Below are 25,275 nucleotides of genomic sequence, written 5' to 3' on the forward strand. Positions count from 1 at the left end.
ACTAATGCCATGTGAGGACACAAGGCTTATCATAGCCAGGTGCCTGATGTTGGCACCTGTGCTTATATCATTCTTAGACATTGCAGGAGATTCAGGAAGAACAGGCTTGGGAGAGACCCTGAAATCTGTTTTGGATGTAGTAAAACACACAGAACTGTGGAGATGTAACACAGTACAGGTGACATATACATGAGTGACAAGTTCTCAGGAGACTAGGATAGAGCCTGGGGAATGGAGTGGGAGTCTTCAGATTCACCTTTTAATGAGCTGCGAACCTTTGTGCCTCAACCCAAGAATGAAAATGAATATTAAATGCCATGATAAAGGGTTAGGGGGTAGTAAAGATGCCCGTTGTGTTTGAGAATTAGTACATAAATGTTTCAGTGCAGTAAGCGAATATGTGTCCTGGCTAGGTCAGGGAAGATGCTTTCCAGGACAGTCAGTGCTGTAAATGGCAGTAAAGTGTGGCATGTTACTAACCCAAATGTCATTCAGCACTCAGAATACTGGAAGAAAACTCAGAATTCTCACATTCACAGAAATCTCTAGATTCAGCCCTCTAAATACAAGTATTTATTGTAGGTCTTATATTGGGTACTTGACTCCTGTTATCAGCAGACTCTTAGGTTGTCTTGTTTTACGTATCAGCAGTGAGGTTCTTGGCATTGCCAGGTCTCCAGCCGCACACATTGTTAACACTGGCACCAGCCTTGTCGGTGCTTTCTGATCTTGGCAACCCACACTCTTACTTAGTAGCCCCAGTGGGTTAAGTGGGACACTGATCCAGAGAGGCTCCGCTGGAGTTACATGAGACTTATTGGGGTTGGTCACCCTAAAAATGAAAATAGGATGAGCAAATACATGGAGGTGAGAATCAGGTATTTACTTGGGGATGTTTTCCAAAGCTGACATTTACAACAGGGCCAACGAGTGAGTGGGGAAGTTTGACCAGTTCTTTATTTACCATTATAGTTTCTAGGGAAAACACACATAATTACTTGGTATTTTCTTTTAGCTCTTCCGCAATATTCTTCTTTGGAATGGGCTTCTCCCAGATGATACCTTGCAAGATCTAGGACTGGGGAAGCTGCTGAATCGCTATCTTATTATTGCTCTTAGTAATGCCATTCCTGGACCAGATGCTGTTAAAAAGTGCAGCCAGGTAAGCTGTATAGAAGTCAATTCTAATTATGTCATTAATGTATATAAATCTCAGTACAGTGACTTACATCTCTTAACTCCATTACTAAAGAAGCTGAGGTAGAAATGTTGCAAACTCCAGGCCAACCTGGGCTACAAGGTGAGACCCTCTTAAAACAGCAACAGCAGAGATTTAGGTAGTAGGCCTGGAGAGGTGTCTAGGTGGCTAAGATTGCATACTGCTCTTGAGTTTATTAGCTCATAGTTCCTTCCACATTGGGCATCTCACAACTCCTGTAACTTCAGCACTGATGAGGAATCCAATGCCCTCTTCTGGCTTCTTCAAGGAACTTGCACACAAACATGAATGAATCTTAAAAGATTTAATTATTGAAATCTATATTGTATTATAACAAAATAATTAAAATTGTGGAGCTTGCACGTGATTAAACAAATCATTTTAGCAGAGGAGAACCCAGAAGCTGCTCTGATAAAAGAAACAGTATTCTGGTTTGAAACAGCAGTAGTAGAGAAAATATTTAGTAAATGATGCCAGGAGTCCAATGTGGTCTGGACACTCCTGTAGTCTCAGTACTTGAGAGGCTCAGGCAGGACGATCATGAGTTCAAGACAAACCAAGAAAGAAGGGAGGCAGGGAAAAAAGGAAAGGAAGAGAGGAAAATTAAAAACAGTTAAAGAACTATGTCAGAAACTAGGAAAGAAGCTGTAACGCGTAAGATTAAAATCTACACCAGATTTAAAAAGTCTTGGCAAGCCAGTAGCAAATTCAAAGATTTCTTCCTGGAAATGACCCCAAAGTATACAAGTCAAATCATAACAAATGGGTATGGAAAACTACCTGCAAACGTGACAAAGAGTGACAGCACCAATAGAGAACAGAGAACTGCTCGTTACCGTGCTGTGAAGACGCCTGCACAACCAGCAGTGCAGAAGTGTGTGGCTTTTGCTGCTAGTATTTAACTAAAATCCCCAGTTGTGGTGTAAACCTGGGCTGCTACCATTCTGGGGCTTAGAAGCCTTGTGTCCTGCAGGGTGAGGGGCACAGGTTCTGGAAAATAGGTCCTGTACTTACTGACAGTAGCAATACAGCTGGACACTGTTTAAAGTTTTAAACTTTGACTTGTAAGAATTTATCCTAGGACAAAAAGCAAAGTTGAACATACAGATTTTAAGATTATAGCATTAGCTAGTGGAGATATCCCAAACTACCTGTATTAGTTACTTTTGTGTTGCTGCAGTAAAACACCAGACCAAAGGACACTTACAAAGGATAGAGTGGGTTTATTTGGGGTTATAGTTGCAAAGGGAGAGTCTAATAGAGGGGAAGGCCTGGCAGAGGGGCGATACTGAGAGGTCACATCTTCAGCCACAGACAAAACAAAGCCAATGGGAAGTGGGGCCAGGCTGTGTGAACTCTCAAACCCCACCCGGCACCAGTGATAGACTTCCTCCGGTAAGGCTCCACCTCCACAGGTTCTGTAACCTCCCTAAGCAATGCCATCAGCTGAGGGACCAAGTGTCCAAATTTTCAAATATGGTTTATTCAAAACACTACAATACCTAAATGTCCTCAAAATTGTTCATCTGCCCATAAGGCAAAAAGTGGTATTAAGTGGTACTTAGGGAGCCAGGCTCGGAAGCACATCTGTAACCCCATCATTATCATAGTTCTTAAGTTTAAATCATTCTGTGTGTAGAATGTTTTCAGGTTGACTGTAAAGTGTGTACACAGCTTCTCCACAGTAGGGTTTGAGAAGCAGGCCACGGGCCAGCAGAATGTGGTCCCACTTGATATATGGACAGGCTTGCTGGCTCCACGAGATATCTAAGCACTGGAATTCAGGGACAAATGACAGTAAGTTCCAAGTCAGTGGAGACTGGTTCCAAGACTTTGGGGAACAATTTGACAAGCAAATCTTCATGCTTCTGCCTTCTGCCGTCATATCTGCATTTTTTCTGAATAATTAATGAACAATACAGTAAGTCTGTTTTCCTGGCTTTCATTTACTTTGTATTGCTTTTGTTGATGGTGGTGCTGCTGAGTCAGAGTCCCTCATGCTTTAAACACTTGTTCTGCAGCTACCTACACATTCATTGTTTTAAGACAGGATCTGTCTGTGCTGCCGAAGCTGGCTGGCTTTGAACTCTGATCCCTTTCTGCCTCAGGCCTCTCAAATACTAGAATTACAGATAACTGCCACCGAACCCAGGTCAAACCCTTTACCGTCATTTTTGACAACTGTTTTAAGGCTGATACCAGGTTTATTCAATAAGATGCTTTCCAGAACTTGTATTCCCTTGCAGTGCGTGTGTGGTGCTTTTGCTGTCTCCTTTCTGCAGATGCTAGTCTTAATTTTACCAGTGGCCTGGTGAATGCCCAGAACTCCACGTTTTCCTCTCCCATTTTCCTTCTTGTAGCTATGAGGAAGTGCTTTTTTTCAACATTTTTCTGTCTTTCTCCCAAATTGTGTTATTTTTGGAGGATTGATTTTGTTGTTTTGTGTGCACTGCATTGGTCTCTTTGACCTCCATGGACACAGAAGGCACACTGGTAAAGGACAATTTATCATTAGTTTCCTTCCATTCAACTTATTTAGAATCACCTGTTAATTCCTTCTCTTAAATGTTCTTGTAGATTGTGGAATTGTAAGCATCGCTAAGCAATGCACAGAGCAGATTCAATCTGCTTTATGCTTTTAGCAATGAGAGTTTTTTGTAATCAAGTGACTTTCCCCCCCTCATTTCACTTATTTTATAGTAAGGGTGTTGTGCCTGCTTGCATATTTGTAGTGGAATGTGCAGTGCCTGAGGGCAGAAGGGGACATCAACTCCCTTGGAACTGGAGTTACAGATTCTTGTGTGCTGTCATATGGATTCTGGGAATCAAACCTCTGAAGAGCATCCAGTGCTGGTGCCCACTGAGCCTTCTCTCCAGCCCCTGAAGAGTGATCTTTTTAATGTCAAGTTACCTCTGATACAGGAAAGAGAATCTCAAAGTTTCTTTGCTCTGGGTGTTGTAAACCTGCCATGTGTCTTCACAGATAGCAGCTTGTCTACCAGAAGAATGGTTTGAGGACTCTGCTATGAGGACATCCATTCCCCAGCTAGAAAACTTCATTCAGTTTTTACTGCAGTCTGCACATAAATTGTCCACAGGTGAATTCAGGTAATGCTCATTTAATTTCTCATCTCCAAAGCATACTTAAAGGATTTTGAATGCTTTCACCAACTTTAAGGAAGATTTGTACTTTTACTATAACTTTTGAAGTCTGGGTCTAGGGATGTAGCTAGTTTGGCAGAGTATTTGCCTAGCAGCACAAGGCCCTGGGTTCAATCCAAGTCCTCCCAAACCAGGCATTGTGGCACATGCCCAGAATCCCTCTGCAGTGTTGATGAAGTGTCTTGGTGTGGCTGTTCCACCCAGCTGGCAGCACAGCAATGTGGAGACCTTGGTGACAGGCTTGCTCTCTATTCTGCTTTTTATTGCCATTCACATTCAACTTTTCCAGGATACTCTGTATTTGGACTTTGCAATTACAATCAAGAGGTATATGGAACTGGGGTCAGTCTAAGAAATACATCGTTGGGCTGTTTTATGTCCGTGCCAGTACTACCATATGCTTATGCAAATAGATATGATACAGGGTGCTACTGATAGGCTGCAGTGTACATGTGCATGTGTGGTGAATACAAAAATGAATAATGTAGTCAGTGTTGAGTGTTGTGTAATGTGCACAGCTCTGTGTGTTATGCTTTTATGGAACTGTCAGCACACATTTGTTCACGCCAGCAGCACCAGAGCATGTACATGTTTTAGTGTGCCATGATAGCTAGTGTCACTGTGCCTTAGGGATTGACCAGCACTTTGCCCAGTGATGTAAAGGGAACAGCGTCTTTGTATTCTATGTGACTTTAAATACTGACAGGTGAGGCTTCTGTTTCAGGTCCTGAGTCACCACTGTGATTCCCTTCACACATGTTATAGCACTGTTTCTTTTTTTTCCTTTCATTTTATTTCATCTTATGTTTTGTCCTAAGGATCAAACTTAGGGCCCACTGCATGCTAAAAGGCTTCCTGTCACTCATCACCTCTAGCCTGTACTGCATTAGAGGGGAGTAAATGCTTTCTTTTTTCTTTTTGTTTTTTTTTCAGGAATGAAGTCAATGAAATAATTCTTATCCTGGTGAAGGTAAAAGCTTTGAATCAAGCTGAGTCCCTCAGAGAGAAGCATCACCTGGAGCCCCCCCCACCCCCAGTTTCAGGTGTTTGAGTGCACTGTGGGAGATGTTGAGTGGTTGATAAAAGTACTCAGTTCCTTTGCTTGTGTGCAGCTGGTGCCTCTTCCCTTCCTCTGCCCACCTTTGGTGTCCTGAAAAGCTGTCCCTCTGGAGCTATGGGACTGAGGGTGTTACGTTCACAGCAGCAGCTATTCTTGCTCAATCTGGGAAGGGACTGAAGAAATCCGGATACACAGAAGCATGTCCGGTCAAACCCAGATTTGGCTCTTTAAAATTCCCACTACTTACAGATCAGCTAATGAGAAAATCTTGGAGTGAACTGCTTAGTTATGAAATGATTAGCACATTTTTATAACAAATTGTTCTTCCAAAATCTGTACTGGTTGATTACATAAGCTCAGTGAAAGAGTGCCGGTGAGTCTCCAGTTTTGTAATTCTTTGTTAATTTATTAAGAAAAAAATCTTTTTAAAAAAGATTTCTGTATGTGTGGTCATTTATAAACCTGGATAATTTTATGTACACCACTAAACTTGCAGAGACCACCAAAGGCCAGAGGGATCAGATTCCCTGGAATCAGACTTCAGGAGGTTGTGGGCCACCTGACGTAGATGCTGGGAACCAAACCCAGGTCCTCCGGAAGAGATTTAACCACTCCAGCTCCTGTTGAAGAATAAAGATGTGTTGATTTGGGCCATTTGTAGTTCTTTTTCAACTCCCCAACTTTTTCTAGAGGCTTATAGTACTTCCATGATAAAAAAAATAATAATATTGACCTTTTGCCTGTCCTCTGGCAAATAGTTTATCAGAAAACTTAAATTTTCTTTGAATTTTGTGTAAGATTTTTTTATAATGAAGTCATCACTTGGTAGCAAGTTAGGCTTTTTTGTTGTATTATGTTATGTATCATTCATGATAGGATTATAAGAAGGCCACTGTTATTTTAAGTATGGAAATGTAAAGTATTTGATTAAGGACAGTTGAGGCAAGGTAGTTAAGAAATTAGAGATTTTTTTCAAAATGATTATATTAATATTCTTTTTTTTGTTTTTTGTTTATTGTTTTTTGTTTTTTCAAGACAGGGTTTCTCTGTATTGTTTTGGAGGCTGTCCTGGAACTAGCTCTTGTAGACCAGGCTGGCCTCGAACTCACAGAGATCCGCCTGCCTCTGCCTCCCGAGTGCTGGGATTAAAGGCGTGCGCCACAAAAACCCGGCTATATTAATGTTCTTAAGAATGTTATGCAACTCAATGATGAGCCTATGTATATATTTTGCAAGTTACTAACTAGAAAATGTTCGTTATAGTGTAAGATGTGACTTTGTGGCCTGCGTTTACATACTGGAAGCCCTATTTTCAAGACAGCATGTAATGTGAACAGCTGACATGCTGTTATCACTGTAACAGCGAAGGCTGTGGTTCTCTAGGAAGACTGTTACACACTGTACACAACAGAATCCCACATAGAAAGATCAAACCCTGCGGAATCCTCAGAGAGGTCATGTTAGTGTTGTCATTTTAGACAGTTGCTCATTACAAAAGCGTGTGTGTGTGGGTGGGTGTGGGTATAGAAAGTTTTGGTTTTGTATGTAAATGGCAGACTTTATTACATATGAATTTTCTAATTTTTTTACTGTTAAAGTACACTTTTGGAAGCTGTTCTCTGGCTTTGGATTTCTCTCATTAAACTGGGTGGACATCTTAAAGCACTGTAATTGAAGCATGTTGTGATGCTGTGGAATGGAAGCATCAACACAGCAAGAGCAAACATTCATCTGGTGATTCACGTTGAGCTCCAAGCCGGTAGGGGCTACATGGGTCCATGACAGAGCCTTTCATCCTTTATCTCTGCTGGTTTCCTTTGTTTTATTCTTTATGGAGACTTGAGTTTTATTCTGAGGTGTAAGTGACACTGATTTTGGGACCCTCCTGCCTCTGCCTCCCAAGCCCTAGGATTGCCTGTGTCACCACAAGAAAAACTTTTAAAAGCTCTAAGTGGGAAGAGATAGACCATGGTCGTGAATTGGAAAACTAACTTGGGGTAGTTTTTATTCTCCTTACACTGACTTATAAATTAAATGTCAACACTGAGACAGGTTCAGCTAAGCTAAGACCACATTACTCAGTAGGGGGATCCCCAGACCAGTGCTGACAGGACTAGATAACTAAATAACCCTAGTTTCATCTCATTTGTCTACCCATCCACAACACCCAAACAGAGACAAGTCACAGATCTAACTGGGAACTCTGAAACAGAGACTCAGGGAAATCAGAAGACCTGTGCCTCAGAGGCAGAGACTAGAGAATCTCAACAGAGTTCAGTTCCCAGCACCTATACCATGCGGCTCACAACCACCTGCAACTCCAGCTACAAGGGATCTGATGCCCAGTCACACATGCACACACTGGAGACTGGGTATCTAAACTCCAAATAAGGGTTCCAGAAAGACAGACGATAAGAGAAAGTCAGCAACAAGTGCCAAATTTCCCAGAACACGAGTCACTGTGTTGAAAGGCTCACACCAAAATGTGGATATAAATATACCTACGCCAAGGCACAACACTGATTTCATTACTGTGAAGACTAAAACTACATACGTAAAAGTCATACACAGGGAGCAGAAACCAGAATGACTGTGTTTCTTAACACAGCACTAAAACACTTATCAGTAGAATTGTAACAAGGAAACTTAAAAGCAGAGTGATCTCACAGGTCAGACAGTCTTTCTAAAGAGTAAAATGGGCCACATGAGCATGAGAGGCATACCAGGTACGCTACGGAGGTCAATGACATCTCTGTAAGCTAAATTAGGTTTCCTCTAAAGGGTTAGCCAGGAAAATGAAAACAAGGACTGCAGAAAGTGCTCACAGAAAAGCAGCAGCCCTCAGACAGCCAGGCTTGGGGGGAGGAGGGCAGGACTGGGCTCTGAGAGACACTGATGGAGACACCAAGATCTTGTGATGTTTCAGGTAGGGTAATCTTTACTCTGCGATGCCCAGCCTCCCAACCCATGCTCTGCTTCATGGATTACCAAGTGCACTCCTGTCCCACAGAAGGACTGTTTTGATCCCCATGTAGAAAGTAAGAAAAATACACTCTTTGACAACCGTCCTGCTGGACACTCATCGCTAGTGCACACTGTGGCCATGCCAGGTGCCCTGGGATGTCTTCTGTTTAGCAGAATTCACTCATCACTTTACCCATAGAATCCCTCACAAGATGTTTTTATAAACTGAGGGGGAAATGAAGCCAGACCACAACTAAGACTGCCACATTCTCCTCGAAACATCCACAGGGCAAGACAGCATCCTTTCCTACCTGCTGATGAGCCTGTCCAAGCAAGACATTTAATACTGTAGGGCTGGAGCAATAGCTAGCGATTTAAGAGTACATTCAGTTCTTCCAGGACCTAAGTACCCGCAGCTCCCATGTCAGGTGGGTCACAAGCAGCGTAACTCCAGTTCCAGAGAATCTGATACCTTCTTCTGGTCTCTGGATATCCATACACATACATACAGACCTGGGTGCTGGGAACTGGACTCAGGTCCTCTGCAAGAACAGCAAGTGTTCTTAACTACTGATCCACCTCTACAGTCGCTACTATTACACTCGAACTCTACAATGCTGGGTATTTGACCATTTCCTAATTTACTCCCCTTGCTCACATCCCAGTACACCTCATTTTGGTGATGCTGACTCCACCGACTGCAAAGGGGAGTGAATGATGGGTGACTTCTCTTTTTAGAGCCATAAACTGGAATGCAGACTTTATACTAGGTACTGACAAGGTGAGGGTGCTCTTTCATTTGATGGCTGTGTTCTTACAAAGCAAACTAATGGCTTTCAAGCCAAATCCTGAGCAATTAACTAAAGGCATCCTCAGAGCAAGGGCATAAAAGGAAAAAACACTTTAATGGATGTGTACAAGTTCAGGCTCACGTGTGCTAGGGTGTACACGGAAAAGGCAAAGGACAACTTGTAGGAGTCAGTTCTCTGTCCACCCTGGGTTCCAGAGCTGAACTCGGGTCATCAGCCTGAGCAGGAAGAATGTTTACCTGCTGAGCCGTCTCACAAGTCCCAAGATCAAGACTTCTTTGATGCTTCTATTTCTTCCCACAGTGCAGCTTCAATTTTTGAAGTGTCATATTCTCTCATCATATCAAACTCAAGCCATGGCTGGCTCCACTTCTGGGCTTCTTTCATTTGCTCTTCAGTTAAAGCAAGATCAAATCTGATTCCTTTAATGTTAAAGCACGGACGTTCCCAGCGTTTGGACCATGGTTTTGGCTTCATCTTAACTTTCAGCTAAGGAAAATAAAAGAATTTGGGCTGGTGAGGTGAGATGCACATAAGCCTCCCCAGGTTTTCTGCAGGGTGCTTCTTCATCCTTGTACCTAAGCAAATGTACATGATCTACCTTGTTAATGGGCACTTCCTGGCAGGACTCAAGTGGGACCGGCTTCATGTCAACATCAAAGGTGCTGAACTCGGGGAGGGCATCTCGTAAATACAGCAGGCTGTCATCCAACCGCTTCTCCAACTTCACCACTTGGATCTCGTGGATTCGAGGATTATACAGTTCAAAGCAAATCTCCACACCTAAAAAGAGAATATGCTTACCACCGAAGTCCAGACTCCTGCAATACTTCACAGTACTATAAAATAAGAAGCTAGCAAGTAGGACACGGAACAAACACATGTAATTTCTAAAGATGAAGATTACTAAAGCAAAACTAAACTTCATTTAAACTAAAAAGTAAAAATTGAATGATGTTGCATAAGAAGTCTATAAATATGTCATCCCATCGCTTCAACTATGATAACATACAATAGCCTCAACTGAGGAACAGTGGAGATCAGATTGGTCTATGAGTATATCTGTAGATCACTGTCGTGATAGTCAGTTGATATGAGGGCCTAGTCCCCCATGGGAGCTACCATCCCCAGACAGGTGGTCCTAGGCTATATGAAGAGTTGGCTAACCATGAGCCTATGAGTGGACCAGCAAACGGCATTCATCCATGGTTTCTGTCTCAGTTCCACTCAAGACTAACCTGAATGTGTAAGCTGAAATAAACTCTCCTCCCCTAAGTTGCTTTTGTCAGTGTTTTATCATAGTAACCGTCTAAACTAGTACACCAGAGAAGGGCCCTCTTGACACAAACACAGTAATTTGGTGAGCAAGACACTGTTTTCAATGTGACCCCTCCAAAATTCACCTTGAAGGCCTGCTCTTATAGTAGCAATTTCTCTGTAAACTTGACTGTTGAGAACCCTGAAGTGCATTTGTAAGAATACACTCTCACTTGCCATTTCAATTCTTCGTCTTCCTAGAGCTTTACTATTTGCTCCTCTGCTGTGTTTGTCATGGCAGATATGACTGCTTCTGAATTCATAGTGAAGTGACTGTATCATAAGATAAAGCAGGAGCCTTCATCTTAGAATTCAGACTCCTAAGAATACCATCCTGTCTGTCCCAGTGGACAGACTGGAAAAAGGATGATCCTGCTAAATGTGAAGGCTCACATCTCTAATTCTCTGATCGCATTCCTCAGAAGACAAAGACTGGAAGACTGCTTCAAGTTTGAGGTCAACCAGCTCTATCTAGCAAAATCCTGGCCATTCATGGTCTACATGGGAAGACCCTGTCTCAGAAACACTACAATAAAGCAAAAGGAATCTCTCTCACTGCTTTATACACTATCTGCACTCTTCAAGATGCCACGTTTATTTAGGCAGGGTCTTACTATGTAGTCCAACCTGGTTTCAAACTAAAAATCTTCCTGCCTCAGCATGTCCTTATGCTAGGACAACAGGCATGAACAACCATACCCACCCCAGGAAGTCTAATCCATATAATAAAAGAAGCTTTCAAAACAAAGTGGACCCTCCAACAGTTCATTAAACAGTGAGCAAATCCCTGCCTACTGCAAAGCACATGTTATCTCTTGGGGAAAACCCACTTTCACATTCTGGAAGCACAAATATACCTTGTCCTTCAATCGTGTTCCTAAGGGTGAAAGTAGCTCCAAGCCCTTTTCCTGACCGCTGGATGCAAATCCCCAGGAACTGGCTGGTTTTCCCACTGGCATACGGGTCAGCTGTGGTGACACGCAGTATGCTTCCTACAGTCAAAAGATAAACAAGCTCTGACATGACATGCAGAAATGAACAAATAAGGTTTATAACTTAGTGTGTTAGAAATAACTAACAGCAAAACCCAGACATCTGGAATTTTTATGCAAAGAAAACTATCCCCCAACACCTGCTGACAGACACTCAGACTTTACTCACCAACATAGAACTCTGGAATGTGAAGCACCTTCCTCCTGTCTAGCATATCTTTTCTTTCTAGCTGAAATTTCAGAGGGTTTGTTCTTCCCCTTGGAGGAATGAATTCGGGACTCAGGAATCTATAAAGGAAGAATTTTTAAAATAAAAAGGTAATGTGGGCTAATACAAGGGGGAAAAAGGCTGGTTTACAAAGAAATGAAAGGGTAATATGTTGGTGCATTTCATTTAAATAAGGAATCATCTTATTTCTAAAATTGTTGTTTCCAAAACCACTGTTAATGTTCATGAGAACTGTCAGCACTCCTGAGTCAAAAGCTTATAAAACATCTAAGTATCCCTTAAGGTCTGGGCCTTAATTGCCCAAGAAGGTGCATATGCTAAGAGTTTAGCTGCCAGTCTATGCAGCTACTGGGGGTTAGGAAGCTTTAAAAATTGCGGCCCAGTAAAGGAAACATATGTTACGAAGGTGGACTTTTCTGTCCCAACTGCCTGCTCCCAAATAACCACACAGAGACTTACTAATTATGAATGGTTGCCCAATAGCTTAGGCTTGTTTTTAGCTGGCTCTTATAACTTAAATTAACCGATTTTTGCTAATCCATGTGCTGCCCTGAGGCTCACTGACCTCATGTGTATACTTCTCATTCTGCTTGCTGTTCGTCTCAAGACTTCACCCTTCTTCTCTCTGCCCCCAAAATCCTGCCTAGCCATCAGCTAATCAGCTCCATACTAACCACTGAGAGTCTACATATTTACAATGAACAGGATTATTCCACAGCAACATCACTGGGCATGTACCTTGAAGACAAGACTGGAACCCAGGCCCTTTCTGTTTCTTCTTTGGCTTTACCCAGAGGCTACTTCCTGCCATGCTGTACCATGTCACTGCAGGGCCAAAGTGACAGGGCTAGGACCATGCAAAGTTAACTAAAACTGATGAAACCCTGAGCCAAAGTAAGTATTTCCCTCAAGCTGATTAACTTGGTAGCACAAATTAATCTTCAGAGAAATTGGGTGGTTTTGCTGTCATCTATTTACAAAAAAACAAAACACTACTGGAGCTTAAGGATGAAAAACCACTGACACATTACTATTCCTATTAGTTACAATCTTTTCAGTTTCAACACTGTATGCCTCTCAGTCTGCACAGCCTATGCCCACAGGTCACACACTGAACTACAAGTATGGAGAAAATACATACAAATCACCAGTTGCAAGCCTTTCACCAAGCATAGTGGTGCCTACCTTGATCCTAACCCTCAGCAGGTAGTAGCAGACAGATCTCTATAAGCTCAAGGCCAGCCTGATCTACAAAGGGAGACAAACACCCACATGTATATAGTTATTGTGTACTAGGGGTGGGGTGCATACCATAGCATCCATGCAGGGGTCTGGAGACAAATTTTGGAGTAGGGTCTTTCTTCCCACTGTGTGTTCTGGGGATGGACCTGGGAGGACAGGCTTGCACAAGGGACACCTTTACCACTGCTGGTCCACACTGTTAGCTTTTGAAGATTCACTTTTTTTTATGTGTATGAGTGTTTGTCTGCAATTATGTCTGTGCATCACATGCATAACCAGGTTTCCTCAGAGACCAAAAGGAGAGTGCTGGATCCACCAGACCTGGGATTACAGGTGGTTGTGAGCCACTCTGAGGGCCCTCTGAAAGAGCATCCAGTGTTCCTAAGGGCTAGCCATCCCTCCAGCTTTTAAAAGATTATTCTCCCACCTCAATGAGGTAATGTTGTCATAAGAAAATACTCTTTTCTTGGAGCTGGGGAGATGATGACTCAGTGGTTAAGGGCACTGAATACTCTTCCAGAGGATCTGGATTCAATTCCCAGCACCTTCTTGGCAGCTCACAACTGTCTGTAACTCCAAGATCTGACAGCTTCACACTGACAGACATACATGCAGGCAAAACGCCAGTGCACATAAAATAAAAATAAATAAGTCATATAAAAATACAGAAAATATTATTTTCTAAATCATTAGCTTTCCTAAGTCCAAGCCGATTTCAACTTAGAACTGCAAGATATTTGAAATATTTAAGCCCAGAGACAATCCTCTCAGCAAGCTACACCCTTTCTAAAGAGCCTATAAAATGGCACCAAGTTTTTCTTACGAAAACAGGTTTGTTTTGGCTGTGAGTGCTCCGAAACAGCCTCTAGCTCAGAAATCCACCGCGATGAGCGTTGGCCAACAGACTCTACCCAGGGTTTGGGGAGGTCAGATCAGCTCAAGCACGTTCGCAGGTGCAACTACGATGAAAAGTTTAGAACAAACAAAACTGAGGAATGGGCGTCCAAGCCAGCGTCCTTCGGGATCTAGAGTGGGACAGACGCGAAACTCGAGAACGAATGTGCAGCCCAGCTACAAGGTGAGCCGGTATCCAAGGGCGCGCACACCCCTGCAGCTCCGAGCTGCAGACGCTCACGCATGACAAACCCACGAGGCTGAGGCCGCCTCACCTTCTATGTTCGTCCGGGGCTCGGCGCCGGTCCACCATGACAGGTTTCGGAGGTGGCTTGAACCCATCGGGTTTGGAAGGCCCGGTGCTCTGAAGCCGGCTGGATCCCGTGCGGACGCAGCAGATATCCGACGCGAGTGCAGCCAGCCGCGGTCTGGCCGTTCGGAAGCTCCGGGTCAGGTTCAGGGACACCCTACAACCTTCTGCCAAGGAGGCCGCCATGTCTACGCAGGAATGCAGGACTACAGCTCCCAGAAGTCAGTGCGACGAGGTGTGGCCGGACGGTGGCGCCTAGGGGACAAAACCTGCTTCCCTGTGGACCGCCGCTCGTTTGAGGGGACTGCGTTGGCAAAAGTATATCAGTTCCTCTTCTCCGTAATTTGCAAAGTTACACCCCTCCAAAGGGCAGAATGTAATTGCCGGCGACCATGGAGGCCAGATGATTCCCTGGAGTTGGAGTTAACTGGCAGTAACAAGGTACCCTATATGGAAGGGTGCTGGGACTCAAACCTGGATCGTGTAAAAGATAGTAAGTGTTCCTAAGTGCTGGACTGCCTCTCCAGACTCCTCGTTTCCGCTTTCTATTTGCTGTGCCTACATGAAAGCACACAACTGTCACCTCAAAGCGAATAAGAGATAACTTATTCTGGAGTATAAGTGACCATGGCTCAGGAACACAGTTAAATCATCATAAATCCATGTTCTAATAGGGTAACAATCTCATGACATTTTCATAATATCAGAACAAAGAAAGCCATAAAACACCCCTTAAATATATTACTGGATACATCAATTTAGGTGTGCTTTAATGAAGTGGAGAAGTCTCCGCTGTAGGACTCAGATGCTAACTATTGACATTCTTATCCTTCCTGTTGGTGGGGTTGAGGGCGTCTCCAGATGAATTTGCCTAATAGTCACAGGCTTTTGGTTCATAAATGGGTTGGTAATAAATGACTATTTGAGGGACTAACAGCCCAAGATAGTTTGGCTCTAGATCTGCAACAGCCTGGGGTCCCCAGTTCTCATCAGTTAATCAGCCTTGTAGAATGGTGTTTGGAACCTTTCCTTCACCTCTTGTAAAATTACTATGTTAGTATTGAGTTCCTCTGCTATGCATTCCATGGGGGAAGAGTGAGTATATTCTTTTGCCTGCATTCTGTCTTACTACCCAGCACCACCTGGCTCCCACTGACTCCAAACAGAATAATAGGTGCTGACTGGTTTGGTTAACTTGACACAAGCTAGCGTCATCTGAGAGGAGGGAATCTCAACTGGGAAAATGCCTCCATAAGAAGATAGATCTGTAGGCAAGCTTGTAAGGCATTTCCATTGTGGGTGGTGCCATTCCTGGGCACCAAACACTCCCATGCACGTGCGCTCGCGCGCACAGACACACACACACACACACACACACACACACACACCATTAAAAAGCAAAACCCCACCACTTTAAATGCCCAAAGTCTTTTTCACTGTGAGCTCATATAAAAGGTGCTCCAGGCTCTCTCCACCTCCACAGCCCATCTCTCCAGTCCCTCTGGTACCCCACATTCCAGCCACATCAGCCTGCAAGGTCTCCATTAATGTCCTTGAGTTATCAACTCAACACAGTGTGGTGACAGGAGTAGGAAGAACTGCTTCCATCCTCGCATCTACATTTTATGTAATAACTCTTGAAGGGACCACCCCCCCTGCCCCCCGTTTTAGCAGCCATGACAGGCTAACTTGTGCCTGACTTTGCCCCTCCGGTCCTGGTCAGATGCCCTCCTCGTGGCAAGGAACCAATCAGCAGTTAGCGGCAGGGCTGTGCTTTTAAGGCTCTGGGTGTGTTTTACTGACAAGTGCACAGCGGTGACCTGCAGAAATTAGCAACTGCCCTGGGAAGGTCTATGGGCCATAACAACCAGTTGACCAATCAGCACAGGGAAGGTTGTCCAAGCCTGGAAGCTCACTAATCCTGAGACTGTTGTGTACCCCTAGACACTCCTCTTATGCTGCCCTATAAGATCCCTGCCTCATGATTTCTCTTGGTCTTTTCTTCAGCCAACCCCTGCAGTGGATTCGTGAAAGGCCCGAGCTAATGGGGTTGGCTCTTTAAACAAATACAATAAAAGACTCTGCTTTTGCATTGAAATGGGCCTCTTGGTGATTTTGAGGTTCAGAATTTGGGCACAACACTCTATTTTGGTTTTACAATGGAAAAACATTCCTTGAAGTTTTAAAAACGGGAATACACAGACTATTCTCTTTTTTCCTTTTTACAGTTTTCTTCACAAAACCAAAAGTAACATTGGTCTCCATTAGACCAGTATCTACAATGACAGAAAATGGTAAGGCTGACTCACCCCTCCCGGAAAAAAAAAAAAAAAGAAGAAGAAACAACAGCATTATGCCTATAATGGTTAGGAGATGAGATAATGTACTGTATAGAGATTTTCATCCAAATGTCTGGACGGGAACGACTGTTCACTGCGGAAGGCTACAGACTGTGAAAGCCTGAGATCAGCAGCAGTGGTGGGCTGGGTGGCTGTAAGGATTCAGGCTTTATGCTAGCCTGGCCGTGTCACTTGGCAAAATGCATTCAGGCAGTACGCTGGTCAGCCCAGGTGCAAGGACCCCTTTAAAAGAAAGACCCCACCCACTTGTCTACTTATGATCTCTTCTCTTTCCCGCTCTCTCTGTGTTGTCTCTTTTATGCTCTCCCGCTAATTTTCTGCTCTCTTTTTCCAACTCTCTTTCCTGCTGTTCCCTTGGTGAAGACAGGACTTGTCCTGTCTCCCTCTTCTCTTCTTTCCTCTTTGTGTCTTCTTGCCTATTTTCTCTCCCCCACCCCTTCCCATTCTAATAAAACTTCTCACTTAAGCTCTGTTTGCTTAAGTGTTTGTCTCTTTGTCCGCTCCCGTCATGGGATCCGCCAAGGTTCCCCTCGTGGTTTATCAGAACACTGGCCTCTGTTGGAAGTAGTACCGCACAACAAGGTTGAGCCTTGGGGATCCAGTCCAGCTATTTTAAGTCTCTTTAGGGGATGTGTTTGGTGCACGAGTGTACGTGGGCACATGCTCACCAATGTGTATGTGTGTGTGTATGTGCACAAGTGTGTGCATGTGTGTTTGTGTGTGTGTGTGTGAATATGTGATTCATTTGATTGATTGTTAAGACAGGGTCTTTTTGAGTAGCTCTGATTGTTCCAGAACTCACTGTGTAGACCAAGGTTGGCCTCAACTTCACAGTTGCCTCCCAAGTACTGGAATTAAAGGTGTGCACCTCAGCACCCAGCTATGTGTTTGTCTTTTTATAACTAAATGTCTGATAGCCTTGATTTCTGGACAGAAATTTCAGATCTTAAAAATTAATAATACCATGCAAAATGTTTAACCTAGTATTTTCCTATTTTAATTTTATTGTGGGGTGTAGGTAGCATGTGTGCATGTGTGTACTTGTTTGAACATCAGAGGTCAATATTGGGTGTTTTACTCAGTTGCTTCCCACCTTATTTGCTGAGATAGGCAACTCACTGGGCCTGGAACTCTCTGAATTGGTTAGACTGGTTGATTAGAGAGCTCCAATGATCAGCTTGTTTCTGCTTCCCCAGTTCTGGGATTACAGATGTGCACTGCCTTGACTGGCTTTTTTTTTAACCTGGGTCTGGGATCTGAACTCAGATCTTCACATGGCAAGTACTGCACCAACTGAGCCGCCTCCCAAGCTCTCTGATCCATCTTCTCAGGCTGTTGTATTTTGGTTTGTTTGTGGGGGTTTGTTGTTTGCTTTTTGAGACAGGGTCTCATGTAGTTCATTCTAGCCTCAAACTCACTATATATCCTAAGCTGTCCTTGAACTCTTTAAAACATTTTTAAGCATTTATTTACTTACCATATGTGTGTGTATGTCTGTGCCATAACATGGTTGTGGAGGTCAGAGGACAACTTTTGGACTCAGTTCTCTTCTTCCACCAAGAGCATCCTGGTCATCAAATTCATGGCAGGTGCCTTTACCCACTGAACCATCTCTCTGGCTCTCTGGTCCTGGCTCTCAGTATTTGATTTTGATTCTCATGCTTCTGTCTCCCAGCTACTGTTCTTAATAATCTGGATAGATTACAGAAGAAGAGGAAGGAGGAGGAGGAGGAGGAGGAGGAGGAGGAGGAGGAGGAAGAGGAAGAAGAAGAAGAAGAAGAAGAAGAAGAAGAAGAAGAAGAAGAAGAAGAAGAAGAAGAAGAAGAAGAAGAAGAAGAAGAAACAAAATTTAAAAACTGGGTCTGATGGGGAATAAACATCCTCAGAAAGGTTCATGCATTGAAATTTTGGTCCCTACCTGGTGCTATGGAGAGTTGACACCATCACAAAAGTGACCATGTGGTCTATTAGGATACAGGGCCTAGCTGAAGGAAATGGTGCACTTGAGGGACTTTGATGAGTCCCTGTTGTCCTACCCTCTTTTTGTTTTCTTTCACCCTCTCTTTACTTCCATTAAGTCAGCAGTATCTGCCTGGGTCACACACCACAGCTACCTCACCTCTAGTCAAAATCAGTGGAGTATGCACACTGTAAGCTGTAAGCTCCTCCAAACTGAGAGCCAAAATAAATGAGCAAAACAAAATTCCTCTTCTGAGTCATTTAGTCACAGGAAGGAAAAGCACAGACGTACAAGATTCACAAGGAGAGTAGAAAATCTTTCAGGTGCCTGGGGAGATGGCTCTCACCACAAAACAGTTAAACATGAGGATCCAGGGTTAATCTCCAGCACCCACATAACCACCAGGCATGATATCAGGCTCCACACACATGTACAAATGTGCTGTCACCCAAGCATGTGTTCAAAGACAAAAATAAAAGTACCTAAGCATCATTCATAGAGAAGTCATATGATCCATCTGTTGAGCCCTTCAACAGATCAGCTATAAGCACCATTGCACTTACTATGGTCATCAAGGAAGATTTGGGGAAGTGATTTAATCTGCAGAAGTCCCTGTAGCACTGAAAGGCTGTGGGATGGTAAGAGCATGTGGGAATGCATTTTCCTCCAACCAGCACAACCAAGGAAGCTTCCAGAAGAAAGGAGACCTGAAGCAAACCTCAAAGACATGCTTAATGAGGCCAGTCAGAAGAGATTAGGATTAATCAGAAGAGATCAGAGAATGCTAATCCCCTGTCATGCTTAATCTTGATTGTCAACTTGATAGGAGCTGGAATCACCAAAGAGACAAGCCTTTGGGCATTGCTGTGAGGGATTTTTCTAGATTAGAGTAATTGAGGTGGTGTATTAGTCAGGATTCTATAAAAGAACTAAACCAACAGAATGAATATTTATGTATGCAATGACTCTGTGTGTGTGTGTGTGTGTGTGTGTGTGTGTGTGTACAAATAATGAAAGGGAACTTATTAGGCTGATTTGCAGGCTGTGGTTCAGTAGTCTAACAATTGCTGTCTCACAACTGAAAGGCTGATAATATGGTAGTTGTTCAGTCCACGAGATCTGATGTCCCAGCAGTCCAGAGTTGGTGCTGTGGAGACCTGGGGGATTCTCAGAGAGCTGCTGGTTTTCAGCCTACACTGGAATGCTGAAGAAGTTAGATTTAATACCAGCTACAGCAACAGCAAAGGGAAACATGTTGGTGAGAGTAAGGGCAAGCAGGGAAAAAGGAAAGTTTCCCTCCTCCACACCCTTCTATCTTGGCTGCCACCAGAAGGGGGTGGCCCAGATTTAGGGTGGGTCTTCCTGCTTCAGATAATTCGAGTAAGACAATTCCTCACAGGAGTGTCCAGCAGCTTGGATTTCAGTTGGTTCCATGTGGCCAAGTTGAAAACAGGTGGGAAAAGCTATCCTGAATGTAAGCAGGGCATTCCGTGGACTGGGGTCCTACACTGTGCAAAAGCAGAGAGATTGAGCTGAATATTCTCATTCACCTCTTTACTTCTCGACTGGATGTAATGGGACCACCTGATTCAACTTCTGTTGCCATGAAGGACTATACCCTTGAACTGTGAGCTAAAATAAAGCCTACCTTCTTGAAGTTGTCTTTGTCAAGTATTTTGTTGGAGGTATAAGAAAAGTTATTAATTCACACCCCCCAAACATAGCCCAGGGTATTGCTTTTAGCAACCAGATGTAGAATGACACCCAAGCTTTCACAGCTTCAGAGTCCTTGTTATACTAGACAACAACTTTTCTGGTTACTGCTTTGAGCAGTAGACTTGGTCCCCGAGAGATCCTCCTACTCTTCCTAGATGGTTCTTCTTCCTCTCCTGGTTCTCTGTCTCTGAACTAGCAAAGCCACCAAGCCCATCTCCCTCCTGGAGTCCCCAGTGCTTCTATGCAAAAGCACCTGGAGTGAGTGATGGGCGCTGTTGGCACTCGGGACCCTTTATCTTCACCCGCTTCACTGTGTCCTGAATCCTGAAACCCAAAGCTGACTTCCCCGTTTACATTTTCCCAGGACAGAAAGTGCGAGCGGGAGGAGGGTTGGTGTTGTGGAACACTGTCCTCGGCATGACATGAGGTTCACACCTTTGAACTCTCAGTAGCTGTGATTGGTCACAGGAAACATACACAAAATTAGGTCCACTAACTGTCATGGGTTGGTGGGTTGGAAAATCATGAGTCCCTGCCTTTCCTAAGGATTTAGATAGTTAACAGTTTGCTGAGAGAGAGAGAGACAGAGAGAGAGAGAGACAGAGAGACACAGAGAGAGACAGAGACAGAGAGATAGACAGAGACATTTTTTTCTTCAATGGCATAGCACTGGTAAATTGTCCATGTTTCTCTAAGGAACTTCTCACCCACACTCATGTGGAAAGACAAAGTTCAGCTCACTGGCTGGCCAAGCTACACTTGGCTGGAAATCCAAGAAGACAATGACTTAGGTTGTGTTCTGCATCTGTCACTTGTCCAAAGCCTAAAGAGAACAGTCATTTGGGGGACAGCCCAGCTGGTGTGTTCAGTTAAAGCAAGTAGTGATAGGAAAGACGTGTGGGGAAGAATAATCTTCAGAACAGCAGGAAACCAAAGAGCAGGCAAAACCACAGTCAATGAATACTATGCCCCAGCCTTCCTCTCCCTTAGCAGAGAGTCCCATCTGACGGGTCTCAGCACCCAGCTAGCTAGGGAGCAGTTTCAAATAGAGGCCACATTCCAGAGGCACCCGTGAACACAAGCTTTCCCAATTTATAGAAAGAACAAAGAGTTTAATAATACATTCAAGGTCGCTGTGGTAGTTTGAAATAAAATGGTCCCCAAAGGAGATGTGGCTTTGTTGGAATAGGTGTAGTCTTGGGGAGGAAGTGTGTCACTATGGAGGCGGGCTTTGAGATCCCATATATGCTCAAGCCATGCCCAGTGAGACAGTTCACTTCCTGTTGCCTTTGGATCAAGATGTAAGGACTGTCAGCCCTAGCACCATGTCTGCCTGTGTGCTGCCTTGCTTCCTGCCATGACGACAATGGACTGAACCTCTAAACTGCAAATGAGTCACTACAATTAAATGCTTTCCTTAATAAGAGTTGCCATGACAATGATGTCTCTTCACATCAATAGAAATCCTAATTAAACAATCACCTCCAACAAAGTCCAGAAGGTAGCACACCAGCTGTTAGCCCTTTCCATCCCAACAAACAGCTCTGTCCCCATCTAGTTCCAGAGTGAGTATGTGGCTGAGGTGTGTGTGTGTGTGTGTGTGTGTGTGTGTGTGTGTGTGTGCGTGTGTACAATTTTTGAGAGTCAGTTCACTCCTTCAACTGTTTTGGTCCTGGGGATTGAACTTAGATCACTAGACTTGTCAGCAAGTGCCTTTACCAACTGAGCTCTCTCACTGGCCTGAAGGAACACGTTTGCTGGCAAGAGAGAGAAGGAAAAGGAACAAATAAAGGAGAATCCTGCTACTCAGATATTTTGAGGCTGCTTTAATTAAGGCCAGGTGTTAATGTTTGTTAGCAACATTCACAGCTCTGAGTGTGGCTCTCAAGTCTCAACTTCATCAGAATCAGCTCCAGTGTTAGCCTAAACTAAAGGGTTAGATCTAATTACTCTGGGGTGAAGAACACAGACTTGCAGTATTGACCTGTGCCCAGGAAAACTGATAGCCGTGCAAGAAACTTAACATTTTGACTGAGCACAGGCAGTGGCCTAGGCTCAACCATTCACCGTAAACACAATCCCCACCTTTGGACACACTACCTGGAGGGGTCTCTTCCTCATTCTGAGTTTGGAGAGACTCAGACTCATTCCTGCCGTGGGAAGCAGTAGGTGAGACCTGGACTCAGTGCCACACCTCATACAGGTAGGTAACTTTTGCCTAGGGGCCTCCAGAGATAGAAAGAGAAAGTATCTTAACAACAGGAAACCTGGCAGGGCGGTGGTGGTGTACACCTTTAATCCCAGCACTCGGGAGGCAGAGGCAGGCGGATCTCTGTGAGTTGGAGGCTGGGCTGGACCGACAGCCTCCAAAACAATACAGAGAAACCCTGTCTCATAAAAACAAAAACAAACAAACAAACAAAAAACCAGGAAACCTGGACTCAGAAGCAGTGAGAACAGGAAGAAACAGGCAGGGAAGTAACTCTCCTGAGAGACAGTGTGGGGTAGCTCTCAGGAGACAGGTAACAGTGGTGAATATTGCGAACTCAGCAGGGTCTAGAATCATAAAGGAGACAATCTCTAAACATGCCTGTGAGGATATTTCTAGACTGTTTTAATTAAGGGAGAAGGTTCACCTTAAATGTGAACAGCACCATTCTGTGGGCTGGGGTCCTGGACTTTCGATAAAGGGGAGAGAGGAAAAAAATCAAAATAAAAAGGGGAATCAAAGAACAATGTGACCAGCAACCTGAGGCTCCTGCTGCCCTGCCATCCCACCAGATGGATTGTGTCCTTGAATTTTAAGCTAAAATAAGGCCTTTCCTACTTACGTTACTTCTTGCCAAGTGGTTTGGCCGAGGCAATGAAAAAAATTAACCCATAGAGAGATGTACAGTGACTTCCTTATTCATAAGACAGCCTGGCAGCCAACCACCCACAGGTTTCTGTTTTACTATCTAGGGGTCATCTGTCCCTTTCATTTGAGAGCAGTGCTCTGACAACACTCTGTTGCACTCAATGACTCCAGGAAGTCATGGGGGTGGGATTAATGAGCTCCTGATGTTTGAAGTGGAAGGAATCAGGGGCAGCTGTCCACCGGGCGGGGGAGTCCAGCTGAGCTTTGCATACGTTACTGCAAAATGTAGCCCACATCCATTTTACTCCTCAATGGCTACAAGGGGGCAGCATCCCCAGGACTGGGTACCTGCTATAGAATGGGATGGCCCGCTGGCTATGCTTCCTCCAAGCTCTGCAGTTTCTCCCAGGAGACTCAGAGCTGCCCAGGCTCCAAGGTTAAGTCAGCAAATGGTTTGCATCAGCTCCACATCTGCATGGGCCTATAGGGAACCTGAGAGATGCCCATATGGACTCAAGGTCAGCCCCAGCCCCTGTGCATGGTACATACCCTCAAGGTCTGGGGCTGGCTTCTCAGAGCTGTAGTTGATCTAGGATAAGGAGTGACCTATGTGGGCTTCCAGGACGTCTCGTTTGTATGCTACTAATCTTCATGGACACACAGTGGTCTCTACCTGGCTGTTCTCATCCCACATCCTCCATACCTCTTTCTTACATGACTAAAGATTTCTGGCTTGCTGGCCATCCCCACAGAGCCCTTCAGCTCTCTGTGTTCTTAATTGAATTACTGGCATAATCTCAGCTGCACAGACCTGTCTGGGTGCTTTCCTGGTTTACCATCTTGGGGTCTAGGCCGGATTAGTCTTCACTGCCAGTTAAGGAATTAAAAGGCAGGGATAATCTCATATGCAACAGGGAACAGCAGGGATGTCCCCAGACATATCAAATGGTGAAAATATTTTACTGAAGGTGTATGTGTGCCTGGGAGTGTACACACACACACACACACACACACACACACACACACACACACACAGAGGCAGAGACAGAGACACAAAGGGACTTGGGAATCTGAAGTCCTGTCTCTCAGGCTGGGTTGTAGAGGTCTTTGAGGAGCTGGGTGGGGGTTTTCTTCCCTTAACTTAAGGGGAGTCAATTTAAACAAAGAAAGGGAAGCAAGGGAAGTTGTGAGGCCCATAGATTCCGTTAAACTCGACCTAGTTCAGTCCTGAGCTTGCCTGGCATGAGTTGCTGGCATGGGGCCCTCAACTAGTGGGAGACAAAGTTCACCAAAGTCTTTGTCTCATGCTGGGGGGTGGTGAGGAAGAAGCCAGAAGTTTGGCATCTTTATTATCCATCTGTGACCTCTCCCTGTCTGCCTACAGGGCACTGTCTAACTCCTAGTCCCCACTAAGCCCTCGATAAGGAGAAATAACCATCCAGTTTCCTAACCTACAACGTTGACTTCTCTGTCTTCCTCATCCTGGATGGCCCTGCTGGAAGCTGGGGATTACTTGAGCGTTTTTTCCACCCAGCCCTCTCTGGGGGGCCTTTTCTGCTGCTCTAGTTCAATGTTGATCGTTCCTCCAAGAGATTTGTGACAGCTTCCTTACTGGCCTCGCCAGTTTCTTATTCTTTCATTTAAAGGATTTATTTTTAGTGTGTGTGTGTGTGTGTGTGTGTGTGTGTGTGTGTGTGTGTGTGAAGGTGCTTTGGATCCTCTGGAGCTGCAGTTACAGGTGGTTTGAGGCTACCCAAATATGGAGAGTAGGAATGAAATTTGGTCCTCTTTGCATTCTTAGTGTGTCTGTGTGGAGGTCGGGGTTGTGTGTGCATGTGTCATGGGGGGTGTGTGGACACCAAGGGGCAACTGTGTGGTTTTGCTCTCTGAAACACCTACCCAGCCTTTCTCTACAGTTTGTTACAAGCTTGGGAATGGGGGTTAGCTTAGTCATGGAAGTGCCTGCAATTATGAGGGTCCATAATTCAATCCCCAGAGAGTACATTAAAGATAAACAAAACAAACAAACAGAAACAAAAACCAAAGTCAGGCATGGTGGAATATAATTGTAATCCTGAGCTTGGGAGGCAGAAAGAAAAAGATTCTTGAACCATGCTGGACAGCTAGTATAGCCTATCTGGCTGCTTCCCTGCAACAGACTCTTCATTTGGTTTTGGTTTTTCA

General features: G+C 44.3%; 2 protein-coding genes across 5 annotated transcripts in view; one reads left to right on the plus strand and one right to left on the minus strand.

The window, feature by feature from the left end:
• Gcfc2 (GC-rich sequence DNA-binding factor 2) overlaps positions 1–7,103 on the plus strand; it is a 33,891-nt gene extending 26,788 nt beyond the window's left edge. For both annotated transcript variants that reach the window (XM_013119247.3, XM_040737725.1), the window contains exons 15-17: positions 1,016–1,162; positions 4,203–4,327; positions 5,315–7,103. In XM_013119247.3, the coding sequence (XP_012974701.1) occupies positions 1,016–1,162; positions 4,203–4,327; positions 5,315–5,432 (390 nt within the window). In that variant the 3' untranslated portion in view covers positions 5,433–7,103. The remainder of the gene's footprint in view (positions 1–1,015; positions 1,163–4,202; positions 4,328–5,314) is intronic.
• Mrpl19 (mitochondrial ribosomal protein L19) lies at positions 561–14,418 on the minus strand. 3 transcript variants are annotated; one of them, XM_021231958.2, is made up of 6 exons: positions 14,164–14,418; positions 11,693–11,811; positions 11,389–11,523; positions 9,816–9,997; positions 9,454–9,703; positions 561–832 (listed from the first exon to the last, which is right to left on the minus strand). In XM_021231958.2, exons 1-5 carry the CDS (start codon positions 14,382–14,384, stop codon positions 9,482–9,484), a joined length of 879 nt encoding a protein of 292 aa, XP_021087617.1. In that variant the 5' UTR covers positions 14,385–14,418; the 3' UTR covers positions 561–832; positions 9,454–9,481. The 3 variants fall into 3 exon arrangements, with proteins under 3 accessions (XP_021087617.1, XP_012974702.1, XP_040593660.1); XM_013119248.3 differs by lacking the exon at positions 561–832 and adding an exon at positions 5,827–6,061; XM_040737726.1 differs by lacking the exon at positions 561–832 and having other exon boundaries at positions 9,292–9,703.
• Positions 14,419–25,275: the final 10,857 nt, after the last annotated feature.

This window comes from Mesocricetus auratus, unplaced genomic scaffold (assembly GCF_017639785.1).
Source record: "Mesocricetus auratus isolate SY011 unplaced genomic scaffold, BCM_Maur_2.0 Super-Scaffold_100676, whole genome shotgun sequence".
Taxonomy (NCBI): Eukaryota; Metazoa; Chordata; class Mammalia; order Rodentia; family Cricetidae; genus Mesocricetus; species Mesocricetus auratus.